We start from the raw sequence: 23,083 nt of genomic DNA on the forward strand, positions 1-23,083 counted from the left end.
GCAGGAAGAGGTTGTCCCTTCTGCTCCTTGGCCTTTCGTGTTCACACTCATATTCATAGATTTATAGACACTGAGAAGCTGATAACTGTGCTGGTCAAAGGACAACAATCACAAGCGAAAAAATAATTCATACAAAACCATCCCACAGCATCATAAACACAAACATTATTTAGAGAATAGATTTCATATTGGTGGGAAAATACTGTATGTAAAACAGAAAACTCTACCAGAAACAACGCTGAAAACTGTCTCCTAATCATCAACTTTCACAGAATATTCCAGAGGTGAGACTGGCTACAGAATCAGGGTGTGATCCATGAATCATCTAAAAGCAATGTGGAAAAGTGTTGCCATAGAGAAAGTATTGTGCTGCTGGAGAACTGAGTCATACCGAGGCAGCTACAGGGCCCAAGGTGACACACAAATGGAGTATAATGTGGTGCCTCCTCTCCAGAGGAGTTGTACTGACTTCTCAAAGATGCGTGTGAACTTTGGCAATATTTTTACAGGCTGTTCAGCCAATATGGACACTAATTTCTTCTTGTCTCAAAATCTGAAGTGGCCACAGATAATGTTTTATGAACTTTTTTGCACACATAAAAGGCAGGATTATCACCAGAGTACAGCTGTAGGGAAAGCCTGGATTGTTGGCCACAAAAGCATCTGCTGGCTACCAACTTCTGATAAGGTCCAGATTTACTTCACCTATCATCTCTGTTACTCCTTTTAATTACAGATGATGCTGAGATTGAGCACAAAGGACCGTTTTCCAAAGTTTGTCTCTGTTACCTCACCATGAACTTGATCTGACACAAGAACTACTTATGTTGTTTCCCTTCATGGAGAAAACACAGTAAACACTAAAGTATGCTGGCAGGTTATGAATCAATTTTGGAGTTGGCTGGAAGTGTAGATAAATTAGTTTCCCAATGCTGCCAGCTCGTACAGTGCACCTGAGATAGCTCCCAGCTGGCCAGGAGCTGCTGGGTCAAGATAAGGGTGTGCGTGGCACATGCAGCCTGATCCTGTGTTTAGTTCTGCAGGGACGCCTAGTCCTCAGGGGTAGGATAACAAAACCCCAGAGAAGCAGGAGGAAGGGGAAATCCCCTGGCTTGGACTTTTTTCTAACTGGATGAAGAATAGGGGATAGGGAGCAAAGAGGAAGAAGATGTGGAAGAAGACTGGTACAAGGGGGCTCGGAGCATTGTTGGCCCCAGAGAGAAATGAACTTGACCAGCCAAAGGGAGTGATCCCCTTTCCTACTTCTGATCATCTGGAACTTTCTTGCCATCCCTCAAACTGCCTGTCTTGGTTTCAACTGAGGTGAAGTTAATTTCTTCACAGTATTTGGTACAGTGTTGTGTTTTGGATTTAGAATGAGAATAATATTGATAGTATACTGTATACTGATGTTTTGCTTTCTTCTAAGTTGTTGTAGCCTAAGTCAGGGATTTTTTTTTCCTTTTTGGTGTCTCGTGGTCTGCCACTGAGGAGGTACAGAAAGGAAACAGTGAAGGAGCACAACCAGGAGACGTGACCCAAACTGACCAAAGGGATGTTCCACACCATGGAACATTATGCCCAGTAGATAAACTGTGGGAGTTACCTGGAAAGGGGCTGGCATTAGTCATCAGGGGGTGAGCAAATTTATTGGGCATCAGTTATTTAGGGGTTTTTCCCCTATTTATTTTCATTATTATTGTTTACCATTACTATTGTATTTTACTTTGTTTTCTAGTATTAAACAGCTCTTATCGCAACCTACAAGTTTTAGAGTTGATTCTTCTCCCCATTCCACTGAGGTTGGGGGGGAGCAGCCAGGGGCTGTGTGGTGCCTCATAACCACAATGTAGCACAGACATTAAAGCTATTAGAGAGCGTCCAAGGGAGGACAATGAGGATGGGGAAGTGTCTGGAGAAGAAGAAGCTGTATGAGGAGCGGCTGAGGGTACTTGGCCCTGGACGAGACTGAGGGGCGGTCTTGCAGCAGCACACAGCGGCAGATACCAATCTCTCCTCCGTGGTGACCAGTGACAGGACTTGAGGGAATGGCCTCAAGTTGTATCAGGGGAGGTTTAGGTTGGGTATCAGGATAAGCCTCTTCACCCAGAGGGCGGTCGGGCACTGAACAGGCTCCCCAGGGCAGTGGCCACAGCATCAAGCCTGTCAGCGCTGAAGAGGCGTTTGGACAATGCTCTCGGGCCGATGGTGCGACTCTTAGGAATGGCGCTGCGCAGGGCCAGCAGGTGGACTCGATGACCCCTGTGGGCCCCTTCCAACTCAGCTTATTCTGTAATTCTGTGATTTCCAGCTGGATTTGAACCGCGATACCGCCCCAAAACCGCATCGCTCCTCGCGGAGCCCTCAGAGGACAGCGCGGCGCCGAAGCGCGGCAGGCGCTCGGCCGGCCCCGGGGGCGGTGGTGCGCGCGCGGCGGGCGGGGCCTCCATGGGGCGGGGCCTCCATGGGGGCGGGGCCGGGCCGAGGCGGGGCCGGGGCGGGCGCGGGGGCTGCCGGGGCCGGGGCGGCAGCGGCGGCGAGCGCAGGTGACCGCAGGGATGGGAGAGGGGGCGGCCGGGCCGGGGGCGCGCTACCGCGGCGGGCTCAGCTCGGCTCCGCTCCGGCGGCGGGTTAGGGGAAGGGCCTCCCCGGGGCGTCTCTCTGGAAAACGCCCGCCCCCGGCGCCGCGCGGAGCTCCGGGCGGGAAAGCCCCGCTGCCACCTCTGCCTCGGCAGGAAATGCCCTCTCCCGGGCCGAGCCCCGCGGGGCAGCCCCGGAGGAGGCGCGGGAGGGCCGAGCCCGAGCTCTCGGCCCGTGAAACACCCCGGGGTGCGCGGCCGTGCACACGCCACACCACACAGGCGTGTTCGCGGTGGGTCGGTGACGGGCCTTGGGGTCGGGGCTGCTTCCCCCAGACCCCTGCAGTGCCCGGGGCAGCTCCCACCCGTGCACAGCCCAGCGGTCTGTGCCCGCTCCATGGCGTGGGAAGGCTCGAGTCTTCCTCTTCCCTGCAGGAGTTAGGACAAGGTGGTGCTGCGTGGGAAACAGGCGTTGGCAAAGCTTGCGCGGTGTTGCGCGTTGCAGATAGCGCTGCGTTATCAAAGGGAAAAAAATACTCGCTTGTGTTTGGGGCACTCTGAAAGCACGTGCATAGTGTTTGTGAAAGTGGAATAAAGGGTTACCTGGGGGCATTGTGTTTGATTTCATGACACACGGTATGGCATTTAGCTCGGAGTTGATTAATTTCTCAGTTTGAAACAAATAAGGTTTTGCCTTCATATGTTTTGTACCTTGAGCAGTAACGGGAGAAGCTTAGCTGTGTTTTTTAGTATACTCATCATATGTTGTGCTTGTATAGGTGTTTAGTCAGCTTTCAGTAATCCATTGTGATTTCTGCCTGCTGGGCTATTCACAAAGCTCTGTTTTATAGGGTTTACAGTGTTAACGCCTCTGACTTTGGAACAGAAGTTGTTCAGCAAATATGTCGAGTATTGAAAAAATGAGCATCCTCGGAGTGAGGAGTTTCGGGGTAGAAGATAAAGACAAACAAATTATCACTTTCTTTAATCCATTAACTATTTTGGTGGGACCAAATGGTGCAGGAAAAACGGTAAGGCTCACTTTATGTTTGGATTTGAGCTATAAATAGGTCTGGAAGGCCTTAACACGTGAATAATAATTTCTACACAAAGATATTAATAATATTGCAAAAGTCACGATGTTTGCTATTAATGTATTGTTTAGTGCTATTGGAAATGTACTTTAATGCCTGAAATTTTCAGAGCACTGGTTAATATTTTTAATAGGAAATTGATCCAGGTCCTTTTACAAAGTATCATATCTTCATGGTACTCAAAAATTAAAATGTTATTTCTCTCTCTTTACATATCTAACTCATTTGTAAATGTTTGGGCTGTTACTGTGGATTTGCCTGTAGTCCATCTAGGTTACTCTAAATTTGTCTTTATAACTATATACTTCTGTTTTCTTAGACTATCATTGAATGTCTTAAATATATATGCACTGGTGATTTTCCTCCTGGCACCAAGGGAAAAACATTCGTTCATGATCCAAAGGTAAGTCATAGTGACTAGATGTAATGTGTGTTTACTCCTAAGTGAAATACTCCACTGCACTCAGGTTGTGAATAAAGTAGGGATGCTCAAGTCATAGCCAGCCTTGAGCTGAAATGAGGGAAAGCAGAGAGCTGGGGGTGGTTAGAACATATCCCACAGATGAAGAGGCACATATTCCTTTGGACCTTATTCTGTTTGGTTTGGTTTTTTTCTTTTGCTCCTCCCAAAGGTTGCCAATGAAACCGATGTTAGAGCTCAGATTCGGTTACAGTTTCGAGATGTCAATGGGGAGCTCTTAGCTGTCCAGCGCTCCATGGCCTGTACCCAGAAAGGCAAGACTCCAGAATTTAAAACACTGGAATCTGTCATTACTAGAACAAAGTAAGTTATCAAGTGTTTCTTCTTACTTTGGCGTGAAGATAGGTTTGGATTTGGTATATTTTTATGCATCAGATAAGAGAAAATTGCATAATGTGTTTCTTGACATAGCTACTAGTGCATTTAGATTATTAAGATGTGTAGTTTCATTGCTTTATCAGTTAGATGATTAAAAAAATATCACATCTGATAGCCATGGTGTTAAAAAATACTCGTATCTATTGACTTGAGTTTCTTTGAAAACTTTATTAGTAATAAGGGTGGTGAGGCACTGGCACAGGTTGCCCAGAGAAGCTGTGGCTGCCCCATTTGTGGACGTGTTCAAGGTGGATGGGGCTTGGAGCGACCTGGTTCTGTGAGTAGCCTCCTTGCTGATGGCAGAGGGAATGAGATGGGCAGTACGGACGTTTCCAACCCAGATCATTCCACGATTCCGTGATTGTAGGATACAGTTTGAAAGTATCACTGTGTGGAGAATGTAGGCTTTACTTTCTTTAGTACCGTTTTCAGTTTCAGATGGTTTCTGGCCCGTGTTTGACTCCTGGCCCCGCTGTTTAAGTTTATTCCTTTAACTCAAGAGCTTTCCTGCCCCCTCTGGTGGTTCCTCAGGGTTCTAATCTGGAAAATTGGCAGTGTTAAATGCCTTTGTTGAGCGTGGTCATTTTGTGCTTAAAAATTGTTACTTGTTAAATTTTTGAATGGGTGTGTTAAAGTGAGATTATACTGTTAAAATGCAGTTCACTTTTTGGAGAACTTGTCAGTAACTTCTTTGGGGATTTTCTTTGTCTCCATAGGCATGGTGAGAAGGTCAGTCTGAGTTCCAAGTGTGCTGAAATAGATCGGGAGATGATCAGTGCCCTTGGTGTTTCCAAATCTGTGCTTAACAATGTCATTTTCTGTCACCAAGAAGAATCCAACTGGCCATTAAGCGAAGGGAAGGCCCTGAAACAAAAATTTGATGAGATCTTTTCAGCAACAAGGTTTTTCTTTTCCCTTTACTGTAATTAAATAAAAACTAAGTAAAAAAAGTCTTCTCATAACATAAATGTTAATTAAAATGTCTAAGACACTGTTTCATACGTGAGTATTGCTGTATTGCCAAAGCAGCTGAAATTTTACTTTTTTTAAAGGTATATCAAAGCACTCGAAGCTCTGCGTCAGGTACGACTGAAACAAAGCTTGAAAGTAAAAGAGTGTCAGACAGAACTGAAATATCTAAAACAGAATAAAGAGAAAGCACAGAAAATCCAGAATGATCTCAGCAACACAGAAGCTCAACTGGCTGCTTCTAAGGAGAATGTAATATCAATTGAGAACCAGCTTGAGCCTCTAAAGGTAATTTCCATGAGGATGATGTTAATACTTTAATACAAAACAATAAAAGAAGTGAAATGTGGATGAATTTCTTGGTTAAAATCCTCCACTTTTGTATCTAATACTTTGTCCTGCAGCAGAATCAAGCTTATGTCAGCTCATCTGGCAGATGCTGCTCTGATCTGTAAAGTCATTGAAGGGTTAAGAAGAGAGTTCTTAGAGCAGCATTGGGTTTTTGTCAATTTAAAATCTCTTTCAAATTTAGCTGGTATCTAAAATCATTTCAAGCTAAAACTAAAACAATAACCAAACTAAAACTTAACATTCTCTATTTTAGTGAAACTGGAGGTTTTGCACTTGAAATAATTGATTATGGGGTTCATGAACTGATGCGATATTTTACTTACCACATTCTTTTGCAGAGCTCTCTGGCAGTAGTTGAACAGAATCTCACAAAAGCAATGAGGTTGGACAATGATGTGAAGGCCCTTGAGAGCAGGAAGCGGCAGATGGAAAAAGATAATCAAGATTTGCAACAGAAGATGGAAAAGGTTGCCTTTATGACAAAAAAACTCAGATTATTTTACTTTATCTGTCTTGTTTCGCTTGCTGTAGATTTTCCCCTTGTTTGTCTTTTATAGAAATTCTGCATGTAATGTGTTAAACTCTTGTTCTTTTAATTCTGTTCTGCAAAAACTATACATTTTTAAAACGTCAATAATTGACTTAACAAATTTGTATGTGGTGTACAGGTTTTTCAAGGAACCGATGAACAACTAAGGGACAGATACCAGAACCACCAGAGAATAATGAAGGAGAAGGAGAAGAGATTGTTGGACTGTAAGCGTGATTTAGACAGAGCCACTAAAGAGTGCCAGAGATTTAACAGTGAGAAATCAGAGCTGCTTGTTGAACAAGGTATTTCGGACTTCATTTATGAATGTTTTCTACTGCATTGAAATCTGAAATGGAGTGATTGAAGTGATCTGAACTGGATAAAACTCCTAAAATGTGTATTACTTCAGGTTCAGCAGGTTCACACAGTGGGGTGTGAGAGTCTTACTGGTGGACAAGTTTTGGTGTTTTTCTCCTGGAGTTTCTAATGTGCATTTTTTCTGAGCCATAATTACAACGTGTAGTACATTTTGTCATATAAGACAGAAAAAGCATGAAAGCTGAATGCCTAGCATTCTCCATGTCTCATGTGGGGACTGGGGACAAGTCAGAGGGCTTTAAGGTAAATACTCTTTCAATTGTGTATCCTTTCTTTGATGGATTATGGGAATTTCAGCAAAGCTGTAGTAGTTGATTCACAGAACATATGCTTACATAAAATATGTTCAGGATTTGTTTATCTTGCTTTTGAATTACTGATTTATTTAATTAATAGAAAATTAGTTACCTGAAATAGCAATCTCTTCCTACAGCTTATTTTTATTCCATAGCTTTTTGTGTTGTTGAAAAATACTTCAAGGTTTCAAAGGCTTTCAACTGGCCTTGAATCCTAAGCACGTCCTCTGCCTTCATTTTTGAACATCTGTGTTGCTTTTTCTTTTTGTGGAGGTCGTCTTCAACTGCAGGCAGATCGTCACCAAGAGCACATTGTGACCAGGGATTCTTTAATTCAGTCTCTGGCAGCACAGCTGGAATTGGATGGGTTTGAGCGAGCCCCTTTCACTGAAAGGCACATTGCCAGTTTTCGCAGGTTGGTGAAGGACAGGCAGGAGAGAGATACAGAAGCTGCAAATCGTATGATGGTAAGAATTTTGTTGTTTAAGTAGTGTAATTTCTATGGGCCATTGGTGTTTTACGGGTCCATTTGGGTCTTTATGGTGCTGGGAGAAGGTGTTGGTGGGGGGGAGCTGAAGCTGGTTTTTTTCTAGAATTCTTGCTTATGTGTCATTGCATCTTTCCATGGAAATTAATTTTGGAATTAGGAGTGGTCATCAAGGCTGTTGAACAGGCAGTTCATCAGTGGGGTTCTTCTAGCAGTCCTCATGTAGGTGGATCACTGATAAGCTCAAAAACCTGAGGAAGAGTTACAGTGGGCAGCTGGTTTAAAAATAAACTTTTTGTTGAAGTCATGTTCAAAATGAAGTTGCTGTGACAGAATGCTACTGTTATGATGCATCTGCATTTTCCTATTTAAAGCATTTCAGCAGTTAATTTTGGACAAGGTATAGTTTTCTCAGTATTTCAGTGTTTTACTGTGGTGAACATTGGCACACTAGTGTGAAAAAGTATTTTAAAATGTTTTCCTGTGAGAAAATAATGAATATATTGTTGCTGTTCCTCTTTCAGAGAGAATTTGCGCAGAAAGAAGCCATGAAACAAAAACAGATAGATGAAATAAGAGACAAGAAAACTGGATTGGAAAGAACCATTGACCTGAAATCAGACATTCAAAACAAGAAACAAGCAGAGCTGAAGAATGTAAAATGTGAATTGCAGCAGTTGGAGGGGTTTTCAGACAGGATTAGTGAGTTGGATGAGGAGATGGGCAGGATGGTAAGTTAGTGTAATTGAAGAAATTACGGAAGCTTGAAGTAAAAACTTGTGGGTTTATCATTAAAAAAATATACCAAAATCCATACTCCCCCCCCCACCTTTGATGTTTACTGTTTCGTATGTGTTTCTGCCCTTTTAATATCCTGTATGCTTTGTCTGTTCAGCTTTTGGGGCAGGGTCTGTTCACTGCCTTGTTTTTCTACAGTCCACACATAGAATGTGCTGCTTCTGCTTGGTGAGTTGTAAACAGGGTAACAGCACAGCCTGCAGTGAGGAGATTGATTATTCTCAAATTACTGGGCCTTTGAATTGAAAGTTCCATACTCCCTGCATTTTTGGAGATAACTTGCCTGTGAGATGGACTAGCTGGTTATAAGTGCTTTATCTGATGAAGTAAGGTTACAAGCATTTTATTTTCCAGCTGAACAGCTGGTTATGCCTTTGTAGCCAAATATTTTGTGTTTGTTAGCAGTATGTGAATTCTGCTTGGCAGTGTTTTTTCTAGCCTCCTCACTAGTGTAATTGCAAATATAGTAGATACTAAAATACAGAAAATCAAATTAAGTATGAGTAAGCTTCTGGTAAAAGCATGAGCGAGTTGGGACCGTACTGCATTCCAGGACTGCATCCAATATCTGCTTGGGGCTTTCCTTGCCCCACACCAATGTCACAGCATTTGTCCTTGTGTATGTATTCTTTACAAATCTTGTGTCATTCCTGTAACATCTACTGATGCTGCTGCCAGGCAACTGAAGAGGTTTCTTCTGTTTCCTTTAGCTAGAACTTTATTGATTTTTGTAATTATTTGTGTCTTCTGAGCTTTTATTTTTTTGTATTAGGAACACGACCTGGAGAAGGCTGAGAGAAATAGCAGTGTAGAAATTCTGGAACAGGAAGTACAGACTCTGCAAAATGAGAAAATAAACCTGGACAAAGCTCTTAGGAAGTTGGATCAAGAGATGGAGCAGTTGAATCTACACACCACAACAATTACCCAGATGGAGATGCTGAAGAAAGACAAAGTAATGTTTTTATCAATCAAACATAAGAGAGGGATATGAAATTGATACAGTCCCTCTAACACTTGTATATTTTCAGGTGTTTATCAGCAGTCAGATATCGAGCTTCTGTCTGACTTCTTAGAAGCTATTAGCTTAATAAATGCATTATGATTATAAACCTGAAGATAGGAAAAGTTCATTTAAAATGCTTCATTTCCCCAGGCAGAGAAAGAAGATCAGATTAGAAGAGTAAAGTCAAGACATTCTGAGGAACTAACATCACTGCTGGGATACTTTCCCAATAAAAAACAACTTGAAGACTGGCTTCATGGTAAAAATAAAAAGATTAATCAGACAAGGGATACTCTTGCTAATCTTAAGTAAGTATTACTTTAATTGATTATTTCTCCACAGATTTTTATGTAATTTCGAATTTAAATGTTGGAAAGTTTAATATGTTCAAAATACTTTTTACTTCAATTCATCAGTGTGTCATTCATATAGGTATTTAATTCATACAGGTATCTGCAAAATCAGAGAAAACATCCTGCAGAGTTCTGGTGATACAGGGGTGATACAGTTTGTGCTAGCTAACAAAATCACACTCTTTGTAGTGTGTCAAAGGTAGCACTAACAGCAGATAGCAGAATAGTGATCTGGAACATCCTTAATTGTTTGAACTAATTCTAGCTGAACAAATGTGCCTGGGGCTGGAAATTGCTGGTCTTCTGATTTTCTTATAAGTCACAGCGTGGTTAGTGACTATATCATATGTGATATCACAAATTCATGTGTGATTACCTGTTCCTGGTTTCATTTGATTATATAAAACAATTAGTTAGAGTAGGAAGTTTCTCATTAGTAATCATCTAGAAAACAAGAGGGATTTAAAATTAAACACTTATGCTGTACTTGGATGAATAAAAAGTTTGTGCTATAGATTGGCTGAAAAATCAATCTTCAAAAGAAGAACTGGTTCTGTAATTCTAATTTCAGGTTGCTTTCCCATGGTTTTTGGTTTTAATTCAATGGTCTAAATCTTTGTGTTTGGGTAATAAAAGTGTTTCTGCATTAATATTTCAGCAAGCAACTGGCATCAGTGGAATATGATAAAACTTACGCCAGTAATGAGCTACAAAAAAAAGAAGCCCAGTTGTCCTATCACGAAGCAAAACTTTTTGATGTTTGTGGAAGTCAAGATTTTGACAGTGACCTGAACAAACTTCAAGATGAAATTGAAAAAAGTTCCAAGCAGCGAGGTAAATTCATGTATAGCTTTGCTTTTTTTCCCCTGAAATACTAATTTAGCTGATTATGCACTGTTTATTCAACATAAGTCTTCTGTTTGTTTTTCACCCAGCTGTGCTTGCTGGAGCCACTGCAGTTTATTCACAGTTCATTACACAACTGACAGAGGAGAACCAGTCCTGTTGTCCAGTTTGCCAAAGAAGTTTTGAGACAGAGGCTGAACTGCAAGATGTCATTAGTGATCTGCAGTCTAAACTGCGCCTTGCCCCAGACAAACTGAAGTCAACAGAGTCTGAGCTTAAAAAAAAGGAGAAAAAACGTGATGAAATGATGAGTCTTAAACCACTGCGGTAAAGTACTTAGGAAACTATACTGTTACAGGCTGTTTTCTTTCAAATGTGTGGGGTTTGATTATAGAAGCTATGCAGACATCAAGGAGGCTTTATTCTAGGGCTGGTTAGTTAATTTCAAAATGTCATTGTTGGGATAAGTAATTTGAGAGATTTTGAGAATGTATGAGGGTAGAACTTTCCTTCACAAGAGGGCGCTCTTGTTTAGTGCTTTGTACCTTCTCCTGCGCGTTCGCTGTAACGAAGTTAAAAATCAAAAGAGATTTTGTTTCTGCTTGTTTCTATAATCTCACCTAAAATGAGGGATGTATTACCTTAGCTGAGTATGTAACATAAGCTTGGTTAAATGTGGGCAAGGTTAAGGGGATACTATTTTAGCTAAATTTGGTCGTCCACTGCTATATCATGTCATGGATTTTGTAATCTTGAATGTCTTCAATTTATGCTGCTGTTTCTGACCAAGGAAATTTTAGGGTTTTATATTTTATTTAAGGCGAACTGTAGTTGAACTCCAAGATAAGGAAATTCCAGACCTGAAGAACAAGATCCAGAATGCAAACAGAGATTTAACAGGCCTGAAGGGTAAGGTGGAAGAACAGGAATCACTCCTCCAGACAGCTTTGTCTGAGGAAGAAGGTGCCAAAGCATGTTTACAGGATATAACTCTGATGGAAAGGTATCAGGTATGCATTGGTAACTTTTTTTAATACATAAAATGATATTTGCTTGCATTTAAATATGTAGTTATTCAGTAATATGTCAAAACTTTGAGGTCCTTACTTTAAAATACTGCCAAAACCAGTATTACATAGTGATCTTATACTAATAAAACTTCAGTTTACAAAAGTTGTTTTTTATTTTTGCAGCACCACAGAGTCCCTCGGGTTCTGATTCAGTTTTGTGCTATATGAACTGAAAAAAGAGGTGTTAAACACTAGTACAGTAGTAACGATACTTTTCCTCATACTTCCAGACTGATATTAGGGATGTTGAACGAAAAATTGCTCAGCAGGAGGCTAAGCTGCTAGGTGTCGATTTAAGTAGAACTATGCTTCAAGTAAGCCAAGAAAAACAAGAGAAAAAACACTCATGGGATACAGGTAGGTCCTACAAACCTGTTATTTCATTTTTATGCTAAAAGTAATGTTCCAAAACTCTTGCCATTAAAATTTTAGTTTATTTATTTTATGTTCTCAAATAACTGTATTCTCCTAGTTCATTGTTACTGGTTTTTGGAGTCATACCAGCTTAATTTAGAGATGAATTTTCCTAAGGATTACAGTGATGGTTTTAATAACAGATTGACTCTGTTTTCATCTACAGTTACTGGTAAAATTGAGTTAAAGCAAAAACTGAAGCAGGACCAGCAAAGCCAGATTCAGCAGCTGAAGAGTGCAGTTAATGAGCTGAAAGCAGAGAAGCTGCAGATCATCAGCAGCATGCAGCGGCGGCGGCAGCTGGAGGAGCAGACTGTGGAGTTGACCACTGAGGTTCAGTCCTTATGCAGAGAGATCAAGGTGAGAAGTACTCTTAATTGTCTAACCCTTAGCTTTGCTGGCCTTGAAATAAAAAGTAATAATCTTGTCATACTTAATATTGTCTCTAGTCCTAGACAGTGGGATGGATTTTTAAATGTTTGTCCTGTCCTGCTATTGTGTATCTTTGGGAATTTCCTGAACTTTTTAAATATGCATTTTCACATTTCCTTTTTTTAATACACACAAAAAAGAAATAAGTAACCACATTACTTTTTTTTACTGCTTGAAAAATTATTAATCTTTACCAGAATGTTAAAATAAAAACTACTTTTTCCAACTGCTTTTCAGGAAGCAAAAGAACAGGTACTTCCTTTGGATGCAAAGTTAGAAAAATTGCAGCAGGAGAAGGAGGAACTAGTGAACAAAAGGACTGCAAGTAATGAAGAAACACAAGAGAAGGTTTGTTTGCTCTTGACATAGGAATAGGTACTGTTTTTCAGGCATGGATGGAAGCTGTGGTACTGAGTTTGCTTTTAGGAAACGTCAGTGGCTCCAGGAGATGCTTTAGATTGATGGAGCTCTTAGGGAAGAAAAGGAACATGTCAGTCAAGACATTAACTCAATTTTAATTAACCTTTGGCAGTCTTGACAAAAGATTTCTTGGGACATTAGGCAATATTTAAGTGGCTAATAGCATTCTAAAGCCCTTCCTAGTAGACCCTAAAAGAGGAACAGCAAGGATGACCATCACCCATCCTTGCCAAGAGACACACTGGTTCTTCCCAGGTTAAGTGGCCCTCATTTGTTTTGGGAAACATTTTCATGCTCATAAGAAGTACTGGGATTTGAGAAGCTGAAGACTTTATTGGAAAACTAAAGGGAGTTACAATAAGGAATTGTACTTTGGTAGTAGTGTTATCCTGTATCTTTGATACAGAGCATACCTGTTCTTGGACATAACACCATAATTCATTTGAAATCTTTTCTCTGCAGATGAATGCCATAAATGAGAAAGTTAAAGATATAAACAAGTACGTGAAAGAAATTGAAAACTATGTTCAACAAGGAAAAGAAGACTATAGAAAGGTAATCTAAAAACCAGTCAGTAAAAAGTTAGCATCAAAAGTACTTCGTTTTTAAATCATGTACCATTTTCTTAATATTTCTTTAGCAAAAGGAGTCTGAACTTGACGAAGTAAATTCTCGTTTGGCTGCCTGTGAGAAACAGAAGGAAAAGATAAGTAAAGAGATGGAAATGACCCGACAAGATGTTGACACTCAAAAGGTGGATATATTGTTTAAAGTATACTTGGCATAGTTGAAATAATTCGTAGTTTTGGTTTGTCTGCCTGTGTCTGTAGTGGTGTGAAATTAGCTTCCTCTTGATTTATTTGATCAGTTGTTAGTCAGGGTAGCTGCCATGCATGCATTAGGCTGAAAATAGTCTTGAGATTTGTATGTGCAAATTTAAAAACTATTTATCTTCAACTATCATCTTCTGGTATTTCTAAGAGTTTAGTCTGGTGGGATAGCAGTCAGCATTTTCAGGAGTATCTTTATCTGGAGGTTACCTGCCTTTATAAATAAAGTACAAACTGCCGGTACCAAAAGTTGCTTGCTACTCCAGATTTATAATGTACTTTAAATTCTTATGTATATGTTTCAAATACTGTTTGCATTCCTTATAGGAAATTTGTCTTTCGCCATTCTACCCCTTCAGTTACTGTCTGCTGTTGTAGAACTGCGATAGGGGACTTGGTTAAATCTTATCCTTGGTTAAAATCAGGACTACTTGTCCTCATTTAAACATGGATTAATATTCTCAAAAAGAATCAGTCTTGTGTTCACTTGTGGCACTAAACACTGCTAAGTGTTACTCCAGTTTGAAAAATGAAATAATACTGATGATTTCCATTTTATTCTATTTCTAAGACAAGGTAAGTTCTCACTGTGATAATTTTTGTTGTTGTCAATTATTTTAAAAATTGCTTAAAAAAAGACTGGATGTAACACTCGATGCCATGATCTAGTTGAGGTGTTAGGGCATGGGTTGGGCTCCATGATCTTGAAGGTCTTTTCCAGGCTGCACGTTCTGTGATTTTATGCTTGCATAAAATCACAGAATGTTTCTGAGTTGTGCAGAAACCGATACATCGTAATTAATAACCAACAATTGTGAAACATGATACAATCTCTTGCTTTCTTTGGAGCTAGATACAGGAGAGATGGCTGGAGGATAATCTCACTTTGAGGAAGCGAAATGAAGAGCTGAAAGAAGTTGAAGACAATATAAAACAACTTGTGAAGGAGATGGGAGAAATGAAAGTCCCCCAGATGAAAAAGTAAGCACCTTCAAAACAGAATGGTGTGCTTTGCCAAGAATTCATTGAACATCTGGATGTTGTGTTTTAGTGTGTCCTGGTCCTCTTTTCGCCCCATTCATACAGACCACTTCCTCCTTCATACCTGTGTTTGTTTCATATCCCTATGATGACAGTGTAAATGACTCAGGGAAATGATACAGTGCTTCTGGCTAGAAATAGAGATATCTGCTTATACCTGTTCCAATCCTTTTCATGATGTTTACTGAGAAATCCGCATTTAAATAATTCACGCTTCTGGATGAGAGTTTTTAGTTTTTATTTTCAGTCTGCTCACTTAGTTCCCAGCAGCAAATTTTATGTTCAGTAGTACTTCAGTAGTTTAGTAATAATTGCTTAGCTAATAAACACTTTTGAAAAGTAATTACCCCTTGCTGGTTCTTGCATGTGAAATATTTATTTAGCATGCTAGAGCTTACCCGATAATTCAGCTTCTTTTGCTTAGTATCCATCTATAAAATTAACTTTGTTTGTTTCTACATATAACACTTTAGCATTTGAACTTGACAACTTGCTGCTCCCACTCAGAATAGTGATTAGAATAGGTTCTTAACAAACTTAAAACTATTTTTTTTTCTATAGTGTCTTAATTTCATTGGCATTAGTATGATAATTTTAACTGTTACAGACTTTATAGATAAGACTCAGTGGGCTGTTATCTAACATAAACTCAAAATTAGAACCCTGATTTAAAAAGTTGAAACACTAAATACAAAATACTTGTGTATCAATTATGATTTCACAGTGAGCAGAAACATTTGGAGGAGAAAATAGAATCTCTGAAGAGGAACCATCACGTTGCCCTTGGCCGCCAGCGTGGGTTTGAGGAGGAGATTATTCGCTTTAGAAAGGACCTCAGAGAGCCACAATTCAAAGATGCAGAAGAAAAACACAGGGACATGATGATTGTCATGAGAACAACAGAGCTGGTGAACAAAGATCTGGACCTTTATTACAAGGCTCTTGATAAGTAGGTATTGTCAAATGAGGGTGATTCTTAAATGTTTTCATCTTTGTTAGTATTGATAAACTTGATGCAAAAGCAGCTTTCAGTTTCAGGCTCCCAGGGTAACTTAGAGGAAATTGATATGATTCCTTGAGATATATAATTTCTCTTTATAAATTCTGGCATTTAAATATTAAGGAAACATAACAAGTTGTAACTTCCTAAGTAAATAATGAAAATGTCCTGGAAACTGCCCAGGATTGGTATGATATAGGAAATTGGTAAGGTAATGTCTGTAATGTACATATATTAAATGTATTGATGGCAATAATTGGAATTTAATACAGTCATAGATAAATCTGGTATTTGTATTCCCAATTCTCTGAAAGACTTATTTGGAGTTTTGGCTGTACACGTTAGGACTTATATTTGCAGTACAGCCATGGGAGAGTGATAAGGAAAGGTGAAATCAATGCTTAAATCTTTCATTTTTAACCTGAGCCCTTCTACTTTCATTTCTATAGCAATGTATTTTAGCATCTTCTGGTCATATCTTAACATGAATAAGATATGTCAGGTAGATTTCTTGTTTCCCATGGCATTTTCTCAGGTAAATAATTGGGTTTAAAAGAATATTACAATGTAGAGGGGGTTTTTTGCCCTGTTCCAGTGTGGGTGGTTTTGTGCTTATATTAAAGAAAGTGAGATCATAAGAAACATGCCTGGCATTTGATGGAAAGTGTAGCAGGTTTGTTCTTGTTTCTGTTTCCTTTGGAAGCTTGTTTGCTGGTCTTGGACTGACTGAGCAAAAAGAGCATCTCAAAATTGGTAACCATAACAAAATAAAACTCCATTAAAACCCTGTTTGTTTGGTAATAATGATGGAACAGCAGTGAACAACTTGAGGGACAGTGGGAGAGGTTTTTGGAATCAGTGGATACATTTCAGGAAATAGAGAACTGGTGCTCAGTGGCAGAAAGATAAATATTAGGAATGAAAAAAGAGAAAGAAAGGAGAAGAAACATTTTGGCACTGAGGAATTCTCAATACACCTGTGTCTTGAATAAAGTATGGAATTTTGGCCATGTATTTAAAAGGGTTTGCTAGTGCTGGAAATAGAAATTACAGAAGAGTAATTAAGTGGTTGAGGATACAGCATAATGGTCAAGCAGAGAAACAAAATGAGAACTTTCCAAGTTGAAAGGACATTCTAGAGGAACCCTGTTCTAAGTTGGTTTGATAATAACATTAAATAAAGTAAACATAATATTAGAGTGTAAGCTAATCCAGAATTTATTGTGTGCAGATCTAAGTTGTTCAGAGCGTGTATTAAGTGTTCCCTTTCAGTTGTAATGGAAATGCACTCCAAGAATTTCCTTTTTAGAATTTTTTTTCTATGGTATCAAATCATCTATTGTTTCTATTTAAGGCTAAACAGGAAAACAGTCTGGTAATTTCAAGAAAAATAGATAAGCATCACTTAGCGGTAATCGTCTGAAAAATCAGCGAGGCAAAATGCTAACTCTAATGGCCAAAGCTCTATCTGTGGCTGGGAAAACCAACACTTTAGGTATTCCATGCTATCAGATGATCTTTATTGACTCTATTTAGACATTTATGATAAATATTGATGAGGAATGCATTCTTGGGGGTAAGTAAATAGTTGAAAACATTTCGTTTTTACCTAACAAAACCTATTAGAGTTGATACCTTAGGATTCCCCAGAACAGGTGGAAGAGCAAAGGTAGAAAAGGAATATGTAAAAGTCTGTTTCAGAAGGGTGTTTTATTTGCACCACATTTTTTGAAAGAAGACGTTGCCATAAAGTGAGTGAGCATTTTTTTCATTACAGAGTAGCTTTTCTGTAAAAAGCCAGGTTAGAAGTGCAGTGTCCTGTCCTTTTCTGAGTGTTTTGTAAGATTTCATCTGTTAATGAACTAAAGCTGTGCCACTATGTTAACCACATAAATTAAATTAAATATTATTAATGACATCCTGTGTTATTCTTGCTGGTGAAGAGAAAAGTAGTTCTTGTCATAATGCCTGTTTGGGTAATTAAAAATTATATTCTCAATTGGAATTCTCTGCTCTGAGGAGACTTCAGGTTTTCCTTTCCTGCTGTTGTTTGCCCTGTTGGCAGACTGTGCCAAAGAGTAACACTCCTGTTCTGGAAAGCTTAACATCAGATTCATCTTCTTGGTGTCAGGCTGAAAATAAACCTCACACATCAATCATAAATCTCTTGAAAAGTCAGATAAAGTCATTCTCCATTGAGTGACTGCAAATATATTTATTGTCATTCCTTTCCTACCTCTTAAAACTGAGCTGTTTGTGAGCATAGAATTATTTACGCAATGGCCTGTTGTTACCGTTTAGGTACTTCTCTGTCCAAAATAAACTAATATTTTCTATATTTTCAGTAAAAGTATTAAGGGAATGGGAAGGGATCTGCCACCTGCCTTGAAGCCCCTAACGATCCATAGAAGCCCATGGTTGCATCTCTAACAGTTTTCATTTTTTGCTGTTTTTTAGAGCAATAATGACATTTCATAGCATGAAAATGGAAGAAATTAACAAAATAATTCGGGACCTGTGGCGAACCATTTACAGAGGACAAGGTATGTAATAATTTATTTTTAAGTTTTACCCATATGTATCCATTTGATATTGAGCACTGCATATGGAAGCGTGTTTGTTCACAGGATGGGAAATAGCTCGTTCCATTCTAAAGGCTGTATCTGTTCTTCACCACCGTAATCTTTTTATTGCATGTTATATAGTAACTTGCAGGATAAGTAGAGTTAATTTTCACTTTTCTGTGTTTTCCAAAGGTTAGGTTTCTTTGACACAGGACTGTGCATGAGTTCATTCCTTCCATTTTGGAAAAGTTAACTTCCAAAATGGATCTCTCAGTGGGATTTATGAGCTAATTTTTTACTGTTATTATATATTATACCTCTCTCCTCCCATTAATCCTATGATATTTTTCAAGATTTTTGATAATGTATGAACTGTCTCCATTTTCAGATATTGAATATATAGAAATTCGCTCTGATGCAGATGAGAATGTCTCAGCCGCTGATAAAAGAAGAAATTACAATTACAGGGTGGTCATGGTGAAGGGAGATACAGCACTGGATATGCGAGGAAGATGTAGTGCTGGGCAGAAGGTGATGGCTCTTTATGTTCAGTACACAATAACAGGGATTCTGAAAAAGTGACTCACGTGAGTGCAGAGGAGTCAAGTGACCGAAGAACAGGCAGCTCCAACTCTTACTTATTATTGTGTACAACTTCACTTCTCTCTGGGTGTTACGCAAAATATGACTCAACATCTGAACCCTTCTTTGGGCTGCCAAAGTCCATTGTTTCAGGTGGGCACTAGGCTGATGCCCTGCAGGAGTGGAGGGTTTGACTCCCCCCGTCCTCAAGTTCAAGTCCTCCCATTTTGTCTCTTCCTAGAGGAAAACCACTGAGGTTACCTCAGCTTCAGCTCTATGGATTTGCTCCCTGTTTTGTGTTTTGTTTTTTTTTCCTTTCTGAGCCCTTGGTCTTCTTTTCACAACTGCGCCTACTCCTAAGCTGATAGGACCCCTCTTCCTCCAAGTTATGCTGCTTTCACCTGCTGCTGACTATAACCTTTCAGTTCATGTCACCAATATCACACCTAGCCATCCTTGCAGGCATTGTGTTTCCTCCTGTGCTGTCAGCTCACAGCTCTGTGGTCTGCCCATCCAGCTTCAATCACACGCACTGGCCAGGTGGCCTGATGACACACCAGATGTGACAATACCTGTGGTCAGAGGTTCATCACAGTTAACCACACCCACACATGCTGAAGGTTCTTTCCACCTGTCTGTTCTATTAAATGTGTCCTCTCCTAGAGTAGTTTAGGATGTTGCGTTAGAGTCCGATGTAAATGAGAGTGAAACTTGAACAGGTTTCTTAGCTGAAATTCTGAGAATTCTTCTTTGATCATGAAATGTGATGCCAGCAGTCATGATAATTGGAAAATATTTTTGGCAGCACAGTTTCCATTGAGTGTTCTGTAGTTTTTAGTAGTTCAGAAGATCTTGTAAATATGATTACGCATGTTGATGCAAAACTATCATTAGAAGGTGGTAAATCCTACTGTCTTCCATTTTAGTAAGGAGGAGTTCCGTAACTCAAACTTAGTAATATGCAGACAAATTTCCACCTGCTGCAGTGGGATGGGCTCGAGCAGAGTGTAGGGGCAATGCAAATGGCAATGTCGTAGCATCTTTACCACAGATTAGAACCCCTGCTTCCAGTGTCTTCTGGATTTTGAGTACTCCTTTGTAAGGAGTCCATCTTTGAATTCAAACTAGAAGTTTCAGTGTAGTTTTTCAGTAATTAGTTGCTGTCCTTTTGTGAACTGTCTGCACATTGTTCTGTAAACTTCAGTCATGGTTTGTAATGGCACTAAAAACAGGTTGTTACGTGTAGATCCTCTTTACACAGTTGGAAGCTTGAGTTTTTCGTATTTTTTTCCTTTCCCTCAGGTGCTTGCTTCTCTCATCATTCGCCTTGCTCTAGCAGAAACATTCTGTCTCAACTGTGGCATTCTGGCCCTGGACGAGCCTACAACCAACCTAGACCGAGAGAACATCGAGTCCCTGGCACATGCCCTGGTAGAGTAAGTGAGCTCTCCTTGTGGTGCTTAACAATGGGTACTTTTCAATACCCATTTGGCAGAAGGGAATTAAAATTTAAGCTGGCGCATCTTTGTTGTGAGTAGTTTTAGATTCCCTCTCTATCTGGGAAATAAAAAGGTATTTCTTACATAATTTGAGGGGGCTTTTTATGTGAGTAATAAGAGTGGGTAATCAGCAGTAGATTACTCGATGGTTCATGTCATTCATTATCAATAATGAAATATTTTTGTGCTGTTTATTTGCAAGTTTTCTCATGCTGGCATGGGCTTTAGGTACATGCACACTCAATGATATCTCTTTGTAGGATAATAAAGAGCCGCTTACACCAACGCAACTTTCAGCTTCTGGTGATTACTCACGATGAAGATTTTGTTGAACTCCTGGGCCGTTCTGAGTATGTGGAAACATTCTACAGGATAAAGAAGAACATTGACCAGTGCTCTGAGATCATGAAATGCAGTGTCAGCTCCCTAGGCTCCTATGTTCATTAGAATGCCGAGTAATTGCATGTTATAGACAGCCTAACCTGATACATTATACACTGCCTGACTTGATAGAGCTCAGTGAAGGTGTCTGAAAATGTAGTTCCTTTGTGTCATATTCTGTTGAAATTTTGTAACAATTTTAGCCAGAGTCTAAAACTGTGAGACTTTCAAACTTCTTACCTTTCTACATATTTCTGTACCTGGGCTTAGGAATCACCGTTATTAGAAAGAATTGAAATGAATACCAGTCAGTTAAATTTTGATGTATTTTGTGCTTTAAAGTGAAAATAAAATTGTGATGTTATTTGTGCACGTCGTGTGGGACAAGTTGCGGATTCTCTGGAATAACTGCAGCTCTGCTGGTGGAATAGGGCTTGCTTTCCATCTCTGGCAAGGTCAGCACGGAGGGGTGTCACTTTGAAAGCCAGAGTTAGGCTGCCTTGTAGAGAGATTAGTAAAAGTTCTCTTGGAAGCTTGTCAATTTGGGGTTGATTAGGTGGGTAGCAATGAACACACCTTCAGCCAAAGACAGAATCTTCCCCACATCAGTTTTGCTTCAGAATAAAGCAAAGACCCATTTGTTACCAGATGAATGAGTGAATTCTCTGCTCAGCAAGTTATGTCATGTTCTGGTTCTTCATGGCAGTGTCTGCAAACAGGAACATTGAACAAGTATCTCAGAGCTTGAGTGTGGATGCTGAGCTTCACCCACCCTGCTCTGAGTTCTTCCTGCAGCTCTTTTCCCTGGTGTGACAACAGCTAGGGCCCCTGTCAATGGGAGTGACAATGGAAAGCCGTGGGGGTGGCTGCTGCGCAATGCAAAATACGAGTCCTGAGGTTGCACAAACCATGCCTTGCTGCTTCCCAAGCCCCAGGAAAAGGAATTTCTGGGTCCCTGTTTCTTTGTAAGCAAGTCAGGGCATACCTTGAATTCTTGGTAGGAGTCCACAAGCAGCAGCTGGACTTGGAATTCTTTAAATCCTTGCCCTCAGCAGTCGGTCCCTCCTCGGCAAACACTGTCCAAAGCAGAAGTTCAGAGGAAGAATCTCTAAACCACCATGAAGGAAAGTTAATTTCTGTAACATCAGGACATTTCTCTTTGGCAAATGCTTAAATGAACCTAAGAACATCGCATGTTGTCTTCCTTCTCTCCCAGGGTGCAGATATCCCTTTATTTTGCAGGGATAAGGAGGAGTAGACAGGGGAGGGGTGCAAGCAGACCTGGCTTGTGTAGACAGGGCCTGGGGCTGGCTGAGCATGATGGACCAGGGCCTTTGCCCCTGAAGATGGGACACTGAGCCCCTCACATCAGCCACCTCTGACACTGCTGCTGAGGAGTCTGGGTCTCTGCACAGGAAAAAACAGAGCCCAATATAGCCCAGCTCTGGTTCTTGATGGCAAAGGCTCTTGGGCCTCAGCCTTGGCCAAGGTGAATGGCAGCAGGTGCTTTAAAGAGTAATGGCAGAAACCAAGATCATCAGCTAAGGATTATTTCCACCGATATGTTCTGAAACTGCAAGTCACCAGTGTCAGGGTGACCCCAGTCATGGGGAAACCACTCAAAGATAAGAAAATGAACGGGACTTCCTAGCAATTACGCTTTCAACAATTCCCCAAAAAAGCAATGAACACACAGCTGGGGAGGGAGTGGGGGAGAGCAGGAATAGGAAAATGCTACTAACCTGCATTATATTTGCAGTTTTAAATGTGAAGCTTCACTGACTCTACTAGTACTTCCTGAAGGGAAATTTTCTGAAAGATACAATCAGCTGAAAAAAAAAAAAGCTTTGTCCTTTCAAATTTGTCTGTACAACCTGTTTATTTTAGCATGACATGTATACCCCAGCTCTGCACTGTCACCAGAAGTGACTCCCCAGCCTTTGTAAATTCTGTCCAGCTGTTTTTCCCAAGTTAAGGCCATGGCTCACAGTTCCTCTATTAAGTACTTTGGATGCACTTTTGCGTGATCAGCCTTTCCCAAGTTCATCCTCACATGCACTTTGACATGAAACATTTTTCCACAAGATAGGGAAAACAGAGAAAATGTAGTGGGAAACCAACCTCTTCTATATCAAATAAATGAAAATGATTAAAAAATAATTCACTGAATAATTTGGACAATCCACAGGCTCCTTGACAGCCAACAACATGGAAAAGAGACTTTGCCAGCTCCATGGTTTTCATGTGGACTAGAAAATAAAAAAACATGGTTTTATGTGAATCATATAAGAGAAACTTCAAA

General features: G+C 40.0%; 1 protein-coding gene across 3 annotated transcripts; it reads left to right on the forward strand.

Annotated features, from left to right (window-relative positions):
• The first annotated feature begins 2,499 nt into the window (after positions 1–2,499).
• On the forward strand, positions 2,500–21,153 carry RAD50 (RAD50 double strand break repair protein). Of its 3 annotated transcripts, none has more exons than XM_040078416.1 (26): positions 2,500–2,546; positions 3,431–3,610; positions 3,993–4,076; positions 4,306–4,457; positions 5,249–5,434; positions 5,585–5,789; positions 6,191–6,319; positions 6,521–6,686; positions 7,332–7,525; positions 8,070–8,276; positions 9,116–9,298; positions 9,500–9,657; positions 10,361–10,536; positions 10,638–10,875; positions 11,369–11,558; positions 11,849–11,975; positions 12,199–12,392; positions 12,702–12,812; positions 13,347–13,439; positions 13,525–13,638; positions 14,568–14,695; positions 15,480–15,704; positions 18,213–18,298; positions 18,708–18,850; positions 20,204–20,337; positions 20,661–21,153. In XM_040078416.1, exons 2-26 carry the CDS (start codon positions 3,482–3,484, stop codon positions 20,845–20,847), a joined length of 3,939 nt encoding a protein of 1,312 aa, XP_039934350.1. In that variant the 5' UTR covers positions 2,500–2,546; positions 3,431–3,481; the 3' UTR covers positions 20,848–21,153. The 3 variants fall into 3 exon arrangements, with proteins under 3 accessions (XP_039934350.1, XP_039934351.1, XP_039934352.1); XM_040078417.2 differs by lacking the exon at positions 2,500–2,546 and adding an exon at positions 2,686–2,829; XM_040078418.2 differs by lacking the exon at positions 2,500–2,546 and adding an exon at positions 2,902–3,027.
• Positions 21,154–23,083: the final 1,930 nt, after the last annotated feature.

This window comes from Hirundo rustica, chromosome 14 (genome assembly GCF_015227805.2).
Source record: "Hirundo rustica isolate bHirRus1 chromosome 14, bHirRus1.pri.v3, whole genome shotgun sequence".
NCBI lineage: Eukaryota > Metazoa > Chordata > Aves > Passeriformes > Hirundinidae > Hirundo > Hirundo rustica.